This window comes from Oncorhynchus nerka, linkage group LG15 (genome assembly GCF_034236695.1).
Source record: "Oncorhynchus nerka isolate Pitt River linkage group LG15, Oner_Uvic_2.0, whole genome shotgun sequence".
NCBI classification, from domain to species: Eukaryota; Metazoa; Chordata; class Actinopteri; order Salmoniformes; family Salmonidae; genus Oncorhynchus; species Oncorhynchus nerka.
The window spans coordinates 43,554,337-43,568,612 of NC_088410.1; the positions used below are offsets into that span (position 1 = coordinate 43,554,337).

A 14,276-nucleotide genomic window follows, 5' to 3' on the forward strand; every position below is an offset into this window, starting at 1 on the left:
GTATAAAAAATCCTACAATCTGATTTTCTTTCTTCTCATTTTGTCTGTCATAGTTGAAGTGTACCTATGATGAAAATTACAGGCCTCTCTCATATTTTTAAGTGGGGGAACATGCACAATTGGTGGCTGACTAAATACTTTTTTTGCCCCACTGTATATATAAGTATTATAGTGTTTCTATGATATACAGTGCATTTGGAAAGTATTCAGACCCCTTGACTTTTTCGACATTTAAATCGTTTTGTTGTCATCAATATACACACAATACCCCATAATGACAAAGCAAAAACTGTTTTTTAGACATTTTTGCATTAAAAAACAACTTAAATATCACATTTACATAAGTATTCAGACCCATTACTCAGTACTGTGTTGAAGCACGTTTGGCAGCGATTACAGCCTCGAGGCTTCTTGGGTATGACGCTACGAGCTTGGCACACCAGTATTTGGGGAGTTTCTCCCATTCTTCTCTGCAAATCCTCTCAAGCTCTGTCAGGTTGGATGGGGAGCATCGCTGCACAGCTCTTTTCAGGTCTGTCCAGAGATGTTCGATCGGGTTCATGTCCGGGCTCTGGCTTGGCCGTTCAAGGACATTCAGAGACTTGTCCCGAAGCCACTCCTGTGTTGTCTTGGCTGTGTGTTTAGGATCATTGTCTTGATGGAAGGTGAATATTCGCCCCAGTTTGAGGTCCTGAGCACTTTGGATCAGGTTTCATCAAGGATCTCTGTACTTTGTTCCGTTCATCTTTCCCTCGATCCTAACTAGTCTCCCAGTCCCTGCCGCTGAAAAATATCCCCACAGCATGATGCTGCCACCACAATGCTTCACCGTATGGATCAGTTTCCACCAGAAGTGACACTTGGCATTCAGGCCAAATAATTCAATCTTGGTTTCATCAAACTTGAGAGTCCTTTAGGTGCCTTTTGGCAAACTACAAGCGGGCTGTGCCTTTTACTGAGGAGTGGCTTCCGCCTGGCCACTCTACCATAAAGGCATGATTGGTGGGGTGCTGCAGAGATGAATGTCCTTCTGGAAGGTTCTCCCATATAGACAGAGGAACTCTGGAGCTCTGTCAGTGACCATCAGGTACTTGGTCACCTCCTTGACCAAGGCCCTTCTCTCCCGATTGCTCAGTTTGGCCAGGCAGCCAGCTCTAGGAAGAGTCTTGGTGGTACCACACTTCTTGAATTTAAGAATGATGGAGGCTACTGTGATCTTGGGGACCTTGAATGCTGCAGATGTTTTTTGGTACCCTCCCCCAGATCTGTGCCTCGACACAATCCTGTCTCGGAGCTCTACAGACAATTCCTGACCTCATGGCTTGGTTTTTGCTCTGACATGTACCGTCAACTGTGGGACCTTATTTAGACAGGGGTGTGCTTTTCCAAATCATGTCCAATCAATTGAATTTACCATAGGTGTACTCCAATCAAGTTGTAGAAAAGTCTCAAGGATAATCAATGGAAACAGGATGCACATGTGCTCACTTTTGAGTCTCAAAGCAAATGGTCTGAATACCTATGTAAATAAAGTTTTTACATTTTTTAAATAAATGCAAAAATGTCTAAAATGCAGTTTTTTTGCTTTGTCAATATGGAGTATTGTGAGTAGATTGGTGTGAGAAATGTATTTATTCCATTTTAGAATAAGTCTGTAACGTAACAGAATGTGGAAAAAAGGGGTCTGAATACTTTCCGAAGGCACTCTATACGGTATGAGTGTTTATATATTTTAAATTAGTCTGTCTGTTGCTGTGGTATATATGTTATTTGTGTGCCTGTGGTTCTGGTGTGACCCAGGGGCGTGGGAGTGGGAGCACCTCCAGGAGGCCGTGGGGAGAAGCTGAAGAACTCTCTGGCCGTGGCTCAACTCATGGACCGCGTCCGCTCCTTCATGGGCAGAGACAAGGTGACCCATGGTTAACATGGACTCGCACATGCAAAACAATACACCCTGTGATACCCTATTCCCCCATATAACACAATACATGTGGTTTTGATCAAAAGCAGTGTACTAGCAGTGCACTAATTGATTGAATTGGGATAATGTTTACTCTCAGATTGAGCAAAGGGAATGGGATGTGGGCTGCCTTAACATCAGGAGACATGTGACATGCAGGCTCATAATTCGATCTGGTGACCAGGCTTGAGTTCCTTCTATTTCAATTCCATCAGAAGTGAAGTGCCACTTTTGCACTCATCATTTACATGTATCATTTCTCAATACAAGTCATACGCTTGGTTCCAATCCATCTACAGGATTGACTAAGCAGTTGAAAGTCAATGATTTGTGTACTCTAAACCAGCAGGCTCTGGCACAATGCGAGCGATGTTATATCACTGCAGCATAATGAAGCCAATGGGTTTGATATGCAGACTGCTCTGGAAGCGAGCCTGCCTGCCAGTCTGTTTCAGCATTAGCCAGCTCCATTGAGGCGGTCTTGGCAGGGAGGGCAGGGACAGTGGAGTTGGCCACTGCTGAGGCAGGCGTGTAGACAGGCTATTTCTATGCCACGGGTGGGTGGTGGAGATGGAAGCTCAGAATGAATGGCACTCATGGTAGTAAATACCAACAGTGGTGGAATCCTCAGACATAACCCACGCTGTGTGTGTGTGTGTGTGTGTGTGTGTAGGGCTCCAGGGATACGCCTAACGCTCGGCCCGCCCAGCTTGGTCCTCAGTCTCTGGTCAACCTCTTCAACTCTCCCCTCTACTCTGATGTCATCTTCATGGTGCAAGGCAAGTACACACACACACAAAGTAAACTTTTTGCTATTACACATGATTAACTGATTTCTTCACTGAGGGCCCTCAGGTAGTCAGTCCATTTCATTATTGCACCAGAGAAAAAATGCCATCAACATATTTAGGGTGCCTTGTATGACACTTGATATACAATAGTCGCAGTGCTTTAGACATTCATGCCAGATTTTGTACAATTCTTCTGTTTTGTTTATAAGAGCTTAGTAATACTACAGACACCCTAATATTATGTTTACAGATGTTATATTATGTCTACAATTTTATAAATGACTTTGCTGCAGAAACAGTACATCGTTTTTATGACAAACTCTCTCGCAGGGTGATTCCAAGTTCATAAGCAATCATCTACAATAACCCATGTAATGAAATATATATATTTTTTAAATATGCCCGACACTTCAAAATGTATCCACTTTGCAGCATGTTCTTCACCTGCGCTGCACCCAGCTATAGAGGGCTGTCATAAGTGACACAATGCCTGTCAAGACAACCATTATGTCATGCTTTATAGCTGTCATAAGCTCTGGGTTAATTTAAACGACCCGTTCGGAGACAGTACATGAGCAGATCATTCGGTAGATGTGAAGCTGTAGAGGCTTGTCTGTTTCTTTCAAGAAAATTACAAAATACAGTGAATATCTTTCGCTATTATCCTCCACTGTATTATGAAGAGGCTAAAAACCTTCCCCTTACAATAGAGGCATGTCAAGAGTGTGATTAGCAACACGTTACCGAAAGCGCTCTCTCTTCACCTGAACCATCATTCAACCCCGCTCCTCCTCAACTCTTCCCCAAGGCCTTGCTGGCATAGAGAATGTGTTCTCAGCAAAGTAACCTGGTAAAATAAGGACTACATTCAAGCAATAAGGTCCGGGGGGGGGGGTGTGGTGTATGGCCAATATACCACGGCTAAGGGCTGTTCTTAGCACGACACATCGCAGAGTGCCTGGACACAGCCCCTAGCTGTGGTATATTGGCCATATACCACAAACCCCCAAGGTGCCTTATTACTATTATAAACTGGTTACCAATGTAATTAAAAATAAATTGGTCATACCTTTGGTATATGGTCTGATTCAGGGCAATCAGCATTCAGGGCTCGAATCACCCAGATTATATTTAAAAATAGACTGTGTTTCAGGGAGTGTGTTACCAGCTCACCGGGCGGTCCTGGTGGCTCGCTGCGATGTCATGGCGGCCATGTTCAGCGGGAAGTACGCGGAGGCACGGAGTCGGGTGGTGCCCATCCACGGAGTCTCCTCTGACACCTTCCTCTCCTTCCTGGAGTACCTCTACACTGACACCTGCTGTCCTGGTGGGTCCACTGCTGCAGGGCAGGAGCAAAAACAGGCACTTTGTAAAGGTCCCACTCCGGGTAAACATGGGTTAGGGCTAGACATGGCCTTGAGACCAGGGGTGGCCAAACCATCATTCTGGAGAACTATTGTTCCAACCTTGTTCTAACTTATGCTGCGTTTAGATGGTACGAGGTAGACGGCAAACCCGGATGTCATTGTTTTCAATAAAAGCACAATGGTAGACGGGACTTGTCGCCAGAGTTCAGATATTTCAATGTTGATTTGCCCTGTTAGTTACTGAAATCACCATAGCAAAGCATACCATCGTGCTGGCTTGCTTTTGCATTCACCCTCTTTCTTGCTTTCTTGTTCCGCTATACCGACTGGTATGACGTTTTTTTTGTGTGTCCCTCATCTAAACGTGGCATAACATTTACATTACATTTACATTTAAGTCATTTAGCAGACGCTCTTATCCAGAGCGACTTACAAATTGGTGCTTTCACCTTATGACATCCAGTGGAACAGCCACTTTACAATAGAGAAGGATTACTTTATCCTATCCTAGGTATTCCTTAAAGAGGTGGGGTTTCAGGTGTCTCCGGAAGGTGGTGATTGACTCCGCTGTCCTGGCGTCGTGAGGGAGTTTGTTCCACCATTGGGGGGCCAGAGCAGCGAACAGTTTTGACTGGGCTGAGCGGGAACTGTATAACACTCAGTATTCAGCCAATTAAGGTCCTTATTATGAGCAGCTGATTCCCTAGAATAACAGGAAATTAGCTGTAAAAATTCTATATTCTCTCAGCCTCATTGTGTAGAATAGCATGAGATTAGCTATAAAACTGCACATTCTTTTTTTAAGTCCCATGGCAATATGTGTAGAATTGCAGGAAATGAGCTTTAGCTCAGACTAGGGGTGTAACAGCTCACCAAACCCAGTTTGGGTTGGTTTCGGTACAGTGGGAAAATGAAATGCCAACAGTTACTGCAGTAAATATTTGTTAATTTAAGAATATATTAAGTGTTGGTATTCATGTTTCCATATACTGTATGATCATGAGTCATAATGATGAGGGCACAATCAGGAATACCAACACATTGTATTTTCTTAAATGAAAACACGATTACTCATGAACAACACTAAAGTAAAGTGAAATATGCTTGTGAAATCAATGTGTAACCATGGCTTATATGTTGTATAATGTTATCTTACAAAGAGAAAAATATGTGACTCTCACAAAGAGGGCGTGTCTGAGGCATGGTACTTCACATTTCCTACTCCGGGGTAATGTGATGGGCTATCACTATTAAGTAGCTCTCTGTAGCCCTGGAGGACCATCCATCTGTATTACGCAAAACACGGGGTGCATTGGCCAATTCATTGACAACATTTTGCTTTAGTTTGCTTATATAGAGCGGGTACTCCCAGTTTGCTGAAATGGGTGCGAGAGAGCCACGTTCATAATGTGGCTCGAGCACTTTCACGAGGTGCTGAAACCCCCTATTCTTCTCAACCACTGAGAATGGGCGCATATTCATGGCCAGGGGGGCAACTTTCACTGGGGATGGGCATATCCCCCCCACATTCTGAAATTGCATTTTTGTCCCCCCAGTTTTGTCATTGGAATGTGATACAAAACATGGCAACGGTGTGCTTTAGGACCATGCGGACGCCTCCAAGAGGTCGGGTAGGCTGTTTGGAGTGTTTAGCCGACTGGATAAAAAATATATATATATAAAATCCCCCCCACACACACTTCTAAAGCCAAAGTTGCGCCTCTGTCCGCAGCTATAAACATACCTATCGCTCTAGTAATTTCTTTGGCCCGGTCAGAATCCGCTGCAAAGGGCTGCTTAAATGCAGAGGGGAGACAAAGTTGTGTTGCTTTTGTGTGTTTCTGTCTTGCTCTGTTAATAAGAAACATGGGCTGAAGTAGGCGTAAATGTGTCAACATGTTTGCGGTGATGGCAGCTGCATAGGCTATACTCATTGAGCATTGTCGACATACTCGCTCTGTCCATCACTGTTGTAATCTACTGGGAAGTGCAAATGTTCCCAAACTAGAGATTTAAATTATGGAGAATTCTCCTCCGACCCCACCACTTGCCATTGTACAGAACTAGCTCCCAGCTGCGACAAAAGGATAGATTGAAATGCTCCAATTAAGATGAGAATTTTGATAACATTGATGTTTTCTTATTTCAGATTTACTCAAGCCTATAGGCCTAGCGATTTTATATTTTAAATATATATTTTTATGTATTCAGTCAGGTTCACAGTGCGGACCGAACAGAGGTCTCCATACCAAACGGTTCGGTACGAATACGTGTACCATTACATCCCTAGCTCAGACCTTGAAGGGGCCCCGCAAAACTGCGGTACGCCACTGTCCGGGTCCTCAGTGCTGCTCAGTAGAGGCTGTGACATGATTCACGGTGGATTTACATGCTCAGATGGTATAAATAGTATCTCTTATGGCCTAAATGGATTTGACTGTCAGCTCCCCAAAAAATTGACAGGCTGGGGGGACATCAAAAGAAATTGGAGTGGACACTGACCCTAGTACGATATGATAAATAGTACTGTAATGCCCGATTTGTTTGGAGGGTGAGCGAGTGAGTGTGAGTTATCTGGTCGTTGGTTTATTTTTCACAGCTGTGTGTAATGTGATATGATTGACAGTACAGCAAAAGGAGACATTTGCTGCGGTCTGTGTACGGTTTATAAATCCCAACAATGGCATGGATTTCAACCACAATTTACGATCAAATCCGTGCATGATTTTCTAAATGAGGCTCCAGTATGTTTGACGGTGTCTATGTATGTGTGTCCAGCCAGTGTGTTGCAGGCCATGGCCGTGCTGGTCTGTGCAGAGATGTACCAGGTGAAGCGCCTGCAGCACCTGTGTGAGGTGTGTGTGTGCGCCTACCTCCAGAGCATGCCTAGCCGAGAGCTGGCATCAACCGGCATCAGTGTGATCCGGCTTCTCCGTAGGGCTAAGGTAGGTGTGTGAAAGATATTCTCCATTTCATCTTGGTACTCCTGTAGATCTGAAACGTTTGATAGGTGTGAGCAATATAGTGAAGATTCTCATACGCGTTTGATTCTTTAAAATCTACCAACATGGTCTCAGGGAAATCAATAGGATTTGGGAAGTTTATTTGTACCCCTCCTTTTAGTATGATATGTTACAAATGGAATAGTGGTCATACATCATCATTCGAATTGGAGGAAATATAGTATTGTAATGAAACAGGCAGGGAGCAGGTCTCAAACCCTCAACCTTCTAGCCCGAAGTCCGGCGCGCTATCGACTGTGCCCCAAAAAACATGCTCAAGCGGCAGAGTCGATATCCGCGCTTATAAACCCAGGGTTGTTACACTACTCCCTCCTTTCAAAGAGCGCGTCCTCATGCTAGCTTACGACTCTGTCTTATATGAACGCACTCCATTGGCCAAGCACACGCACTGTCGTGGATGCAAGGTCCGATCACTTCTGACACCAATGTAATGAAACAGGCAGGGAGCAGGTCTCAAACCCTCGACCTTCTAGCCCGAAGTCCAGCGCGCCATCGACTGTGCCCCAAAAGCATGCTCTAGCGCTAGAGTCAATATCCGCGCTTATAAACCCAGGCTCGTTACAGTATCATACTACTGTAACAATGGCGCCGTAGAAGAAGGCTGACGTTTTACGTGTCCCCAACTGATGGTGTTTTTTTGTTCGTTTATTTGCAACTTATTTTTTAAACTTATTTTGTACATAGTGTTCCGCTTATGTCTCTTATGATCGAAAATAACTTCTAGACTTACTCACCACGGACTGGCAAAATCCTTTTTTTCCTTTTAACGAGTCTGACGCAAATGATATACTGCTTTCTCGGGAACAGGCCCAGATCCCCGTGATTTGGGTGAAAAGGAGGTGGAGAAAAAGGGTCCAGAGGGCGGACTGCCTTCTGAGAATTCATAGGCGATCGAATAAACCTCCACTTCCTTCCATTCTGCTAGCAAATGTGCAATCTTTGGAGAATAAAACAGATGACCTAAGCGGGAAGATGAATCTACCAACGGTAATATCTTATGTTTCACGGAGTCATGGCTGAACGATAACACTATCAACATACAGCTGGCTGGTAATATGGCGGCGTCTGGTAAGACAAGGGGCGACGGACTATGTATTTTTGTAAATAACAGCTGGTGCACAATATCTAAGGAGGTCTCAAGCTATTGCTCGCCTGAGGTAGAGTATCTCACGATAAGCTGTAGACCACACTATCTACCTAGAGAGTTTCTGTATTTTTCGTAGCTGTTTACATACCACCACAGACGGAGGCTGGCACTAAGACAGCATTGAATAAGCTGTATTCCGCCATAAGCAAACAAGAAAACGCCTACCCAGAGGCGGCGCTCCTAGTAGCCTGGGACTTTATTGTAGGGAAACTTCTCAGTTTTACCAAATTTCTATCAGCATGTTAAATATGCAAACCGAGGAAAAATAATTCTGCACCACCTTTACTCCAAATACAAAGCTCTCTCTCGCCCTCCATTTTGCAAATCTGACCATAATTCTGTCCTCCTGATTCATGCTTACAAGTAAACATTAAAGCAGGAAGCACCAGTGACTAGATCAATAAAAAAAAGTGGTCAGATGAAGCAGATGCTAAGCAACAGGACTGTTTTGCTAGCAGACTGGAATATGTTTTGGGATTCCTCCAATGGCATTGAGGAGTACACCACATCTGTCATTGGCTTCATCAATAAGTGCATCAATGACATTGTCCCCACAGTGACCGTACATACATACCATAAGCCGTGGATTACAGGCAACATCCAAACTGAGCTAAAGGCTAGAGCTGACACTTTCAAAGGAGCGGGACTCTTAACCCAGAAGCTTATAAGAAATCCCGCTATGCCCTCTGACGAACCTTCAAACAGGCAAAGTGTCAATACAGGACTAAGATCTAATTGTACTACACCGGCTCTGATGCTCGTCGGATATGGCAGGGCTTGCAAACCATTACAGACTACAAAGGGAAGCACAGCCGAGAGCTGCCCAGTGACACGAGCCTACAAGACGAGCTAAACTACTTCTATGCTCGCTTCGAGGCAAATAACACTGAAACGTGCATGAGAGCATCAGCTGTTCCGGAAGACTGTGATCACGTTCTCCGCAGCCGATGTGAGTAAGACCTTTAAACAGGTCAACATTCACAAGGCTGCAGGGTCAGATGGATTACCAGGACATGTACTGCGAGCATGCGCTGACCATCTGGCAAGTGTCTTCACTGACATTTTCAACCTCTCCCTGTCCGAGTCTGTAATACCAACATGTTTTAAGCAGACCACCATAGTGCCTGTGCCCAAGAACACCGAGGTAACCTGCCTAAATGACTACCGACCTGTAGCACTTACATCTGTAGCAATGAAGTGCTTTGAAATGCTGGTCATGGCTAGGCCTGATCAACGACAAGACAGCCTTTAGGGAGGTCAGCACACCAAGACCATCGTGAAGAGGGCACAACAAAACCTATTCCCTCTCAGGAGACTGAAAAGATTTGGCATGGATCCTCAAAAGGTTCTACAGCTGCACCATCGAGAGCATCCTGACCAGTTGCATCACTGCCTGGTATGGCAACTGCTCAGCCATCACTGGGGCCAAGCTTCCTGCCATCCAGGAACTCAATACCAGGCGGTGTCAGACAAAGGCCCTAACAATTGTCAAAGACTCTAGCCACCCTAGTCATAGACCATTCTCTCTGCTACCGCACGGCAAGCTGGACCGGAGTGCCAAGTCTAGGGCCAAGAGGCTTCTAAACAGCTTCTACCCCCAAGCCATAAGACTCCTGAACATCTAATGAAATGGCTACCCAGACTATTTGCATTGCCCCCCCTCCCCTTCTCTCTTTTACACCGCTGCTACTCTCAGCTGTTATCATTATGCATAGTCACATTAATAACTCTACCTACATGTACATATTACCTCAACTAACCGGTGCCCCCACACATGGACTCCGTACCGGTACCCCCTTGTATATAGTCTCGCTATTGTTATTTTACTGCTACTCTTTAATTACTTGTTACTTTTATTTCTTATTCTTATCCATATTTTGTAAACTGCATTGTTGGGTGGCGGCTCGCAAGTAAGCATTTCACTGAAAGGTCTACTACAGCTGTTGTATTCGTCCCATGTGACTAATAGAATTTGATACGCCATACCCGGGTCGTACAATATCATACGAATTGGAGGACGTATAGTATCATACGTTATACAATATCACACAAATTGGATGTCGTTAGCACCCAGCAGGTTAGGAGAATGTACATTGCAGGTTAGTAGAATAAAGGTTAAGTGGAAGGGTTAGCTAAAATGCTAGTCGTCCCCGACACGACCATGCAACCTTTGGGTTGCTAGACGATCATGTTATATGCCAACCCGCCCTACTTTTTGTTAAGTAATCGTAAGCATTATTTTATTGGTAATGTAACACGTCATAGCAAATAGAGGTACAAATGTAAGTAACATACCCTACATCTGTTTAATATGGTCAGGGTGAATTTACAGAAGTAAGAAGCCTAGGGGAAGGATTTTGGATTCAGCAAGAGTGTGTGTGTTCTGACACAAAATAGCTTATCTTCAGTAGCATCCACCACATTGCGTTCCACTCAGTGGAGGTATAGAGTGAGAGAAGACAAGGAAGTCACTTCAGACTATTCAGATGATGCACCCCTTGATGTTTCAATGTTTCTAATATTCAGTGACAAAAAATAAATAATGTATGATTAAATAATTGTAGTTTTATTAATGATCCTTACCACAAACCTGAGAGGATTTGGTTAAGGAAATAACTTGTACCGAACGCTGTGAAGGATTAACCCACCAATGTGCTGTCACCTATCCAGTTCTTTCTGGTCATTGGTTTAAAAACACTGGAGGCAGGGAAAGCAGAGAATATGCATGCATGCACATTGCACATGCACAGGGTTGGAAAATGTCATTTTCCGTGTGGAAGTCATTGCTGGTGTTAATTTATTCCGCCCCATATATTCTAAATCTTCAACAGTTACACAATAGATCTTTGCTCAAATAGCTGACTCCTCCCCTCTCTCCTTCTACCTCTTTCTCTCTCTCGCAGTGCCACAACGCAGAGCAGCTGTACGTATGGCTCCTCCACTTCATAGCCAATAACTACCTAATCTTCAGTCACAAGCCCGACTTCCTGGAGCTCTCGGGTGAGAGATCCGACACAAGACACATTGATAACTCAAACTCACTAAGTGTGACTGGTGTTGCAAAATCCATGCTATGTCCAACTAAGGAAATGGACACGTGCGAGTCACCATGAGCTAAAACCGATGCCAGCTGTTGTGAAAGCGAATGACATTTTACTGACAGCTTTATGTAGACCGTATGTTAAAGGGAAGTAGTGAAGTGTAATCCATTTAGGCATAATGTTAGTTTTGACAGCACAAATTAAGTAGGGGACATATGAATTCTGAAAGGGAACATACTACAGGTCAAATAAGCAGTTCTGATTGAGGATGTAGTAGATTGTCATAGCATGTAAAAAACATTTACACACCTTTTACATTTTCTAAATAGAGCTTGCACACCTATGACGCTAAATTAGCATTGTTAGCGTTTACCTTTCTTGACGCTCGTCAAGCCACTTCATCCCAGATTATGACACATTTTATAAAGCCCACACGGGTTAATAAGCACACAGGGAAGGTTTAGTTGCATCTACAACAGGTTTATTTCCATTAACAATGTCATCGTACACCAGTGCATATTTAAGGTCAAATGGACGGATCTTTAAGGGCACAAGTGAAGTGATACACGATACAAAGACTAAATAGTACTATATATTATTCACATTGGTCCAGCTCTTGGGTGTAAACAAGTGTTTCAGGCAGAGCATGCATGTGGCTTGATGGCTTCATAGAAATGTTGGTTTAGGCAATGACGGATAAAAATAAATACTGGCACTGTGTGCGTACGCGCGCATCCATGTGTGTGAGAGAGCGGGGTGACATCGTCATGGCAACCTTGTTTTTTGTTGTTGTCTTGGTTGACAGAGGAGGAGCGGGAACAGGTTGAGAGACTGCGCTGGCCTTCCCGAGGTTACCTTCAAGAACTGAGCGAGTACCAGCAGCGCCGACGCAAACTCAAGAAGTCCCGCTGCCTCGTCATGTGACACCCACCCGCCGCCACACCCTGGAGAAGTAGTGAGAGGCAGAGAGGAGAAGAGGAAGGTGTGGGGCGAGAGAAAGGAGGGGGAGAGGAGTTGAGAGAAGGCATTAAAAACAGAACAGAACATAATTGAGTCATCTGCCTCAAATGGACAGTGAAAAAGAGGGACAGAAAGCTAACCAGCTCGGGAGGAAACCCAGAGGGTTAAGCACAGAGCTGAAAGGTCGAAGTGGCCTGGTCGAAAGGCGACGTCTACGGGAGGTGACAAAAGACTGACGCACTCCGGTCCCCGAGGACCAACACGTGACTGTGTCCCCAGGACAAAATGACTGATTTACTTAACCAGGGAGAATTTCAAATGACAGCTGAATACCACTGGAAACCAGGGCGTAAAAAATTCAATAATGGCCATGTTCGTCCCTTTTGCAGTCGCGCTGGCTGCATAGCTCATACGTTTTCTATATCATACTAATGTGGTTTCTGATATGTAAATCCTTCTCCAGGCATTGTGCACATGCAAAAAAGATGACCTGGAAAGCCACCATTATCTGTTCATGGAGGACTGTATCTGTAGCCCAATGAATAACGGTATAAAAATGGCCCTTTCCATGGCAAATGGACAGTGATCCTCTTTGCCATCTCCACACAGGAGAGAGAACATTTTGGTTTTTAGCAGAGAATTGATAAAATGTGCCCGGAAACATTCAAAGGAACATGCTGAAATGTATCCAAAACGTTTGGGAGTCTGTCTAATGAACGTGACCCGGGATTGTGTGTCTATAGAGGATGTCTGTATCTAATCTATACTTGACACAGAATCCTACAGTCCCAAATCAACCCAAGGCGCTACACCCTTCTCATTGAAGCCATGAAAGTTCAAGGTTGACCATGGTACTGCAGGCATTGGTAGCAGGAAACAGGATCCCCCATTAGAGTAAATGGAAAAATGGCAATCTTTGTGTTGAAAAAAAAAAATGTTAAATGCTTCTAATATACCAGATGTCCTTGAACTGATTATTTTCAAAATCGCACACAGAAGTTAAGGACAATTGAGTTGCTAATATTGGCGGCCTGCGGTACCCTGGTCAGCCTTCAACTTGAGGTACTCAATGAGAGGGGGCAGCACTTAGCTAGCCTGCAACATCACTTCCTGGAGTAGCTGAAACAGTGCATATGTCACCATGAGACACCATCTTAACCGACTTAATTTGGATTCAATGCGCTATTGAGTATTCACATAGGAATGAATGGTGTCACGGGATCGATGGCTTTGTCCATTCAATATATACAGTTATTGGCTACACCCTACATACAACTTAATGTCCCCTTCTTTTATGTCTGTAATGGGTCATCAAGAAGTGCCTAGGGCTATAGGAATTGATCTGGGACTAGGCCAACATAACTGTGAGTACATAATGGTCCTACATGGCTGTCTTATTGGGTTATTCTGCAATGCTAAATCCTCTTAAGAGTTAACAGCATTGGGGCACCTGGAGACTTAAATCACCACATACACACCTTCTGTGGTGAACAAATGATTTGATCTGTTCATTGAAACCATAACCAAACAACACCTCTGGTTTGACCTCATTTTTGCCACGAGATTATAATTTGACAGTGCTGCGACTATTTTTGTAATGTGTACTGTCTGTACCAGGGGGTGTTCTATGTTTTTTTAAACATCTGGAGTAGAGCTAACTGCGTAATGCACCCAGCATGTGGAGACTAGAGGGTGCGGGGTGTTTAGTTTCGTGGCCCTCTAGCCACAGGGGATGGCCGTGTACAGTAATAGTTGTGACCTCTGAGTCACTGGGAATAAAGACATGTTTTAGAAGAACACGTCGCCTACTGAATCGTTGACATGCATCTGCTCGGTACGAGAGGTCTTCTGTCACGTGTGTGTGTGTTACTGCTTAGTGTGCATTAATAATGCACATACATATTCACATACAGCATGTCATGTGTTGAAGGTTAGTCTGAAGCTTGGTTGCTTTTGGCTTGAATTTAAACTACATACATTTATACAC

The 14,276-nt window shown here is 44.2% G+C and overlaps 1 protein-coding gene and 1 long non-coding RNA gene across 2 annotated transcripts in view; one reads left to right on the forward strand and one right to left on the reverse strand.

Annotated features, from left to right (window-relative positions):
• Positions 1 to 14,088, forward strand: part of LOC115142752 (rho-related BTB domain-containing protein 3-like) — a 29,549-nt gene extending 15,461 nt beyond the window's left edge. Inside the window, 7 exon segments of the mRNA XM_065001629.1 lie at positions 1,801 to 1,833; positions 1,836 to 1,909; positions 2,634 to 2,743; positions 3,909 to 4,078; positions 6,897 to 7,063; positions 11,192 to 11,288; positions 12,135 to 14,088. Coding sequence (XP_064857701.1) covers positions 1,801 to 1,833; positions 1,836 to 1,909; positions 2,634 to 2,743; positions 3,909 to 4,078; positions 6,897 to 7,063; positions 11,192 to 11,288; positions 12,135 to 12,253 — 770 coding nt within the window. The 3' untranslated portion in view covers positions 12,254 to 14,088.
• On the reverse strand, positions 1,744 to 9,843 carry LOC135560199 (uncharacterized). Its single transcript, XR_010458773.1, has 2 exons — positions 6,992 to 9,843; positions 1,744 to 4,090 (listed from the first exon to the last, which is right to left on the reverse strand). It is a non-coding gene; the product is annotated as an uncharacterized LOC135560199 (long non-coding RNA).
• Positions 14,089 to 14,276: the final 188 nt, after the last annotated feature.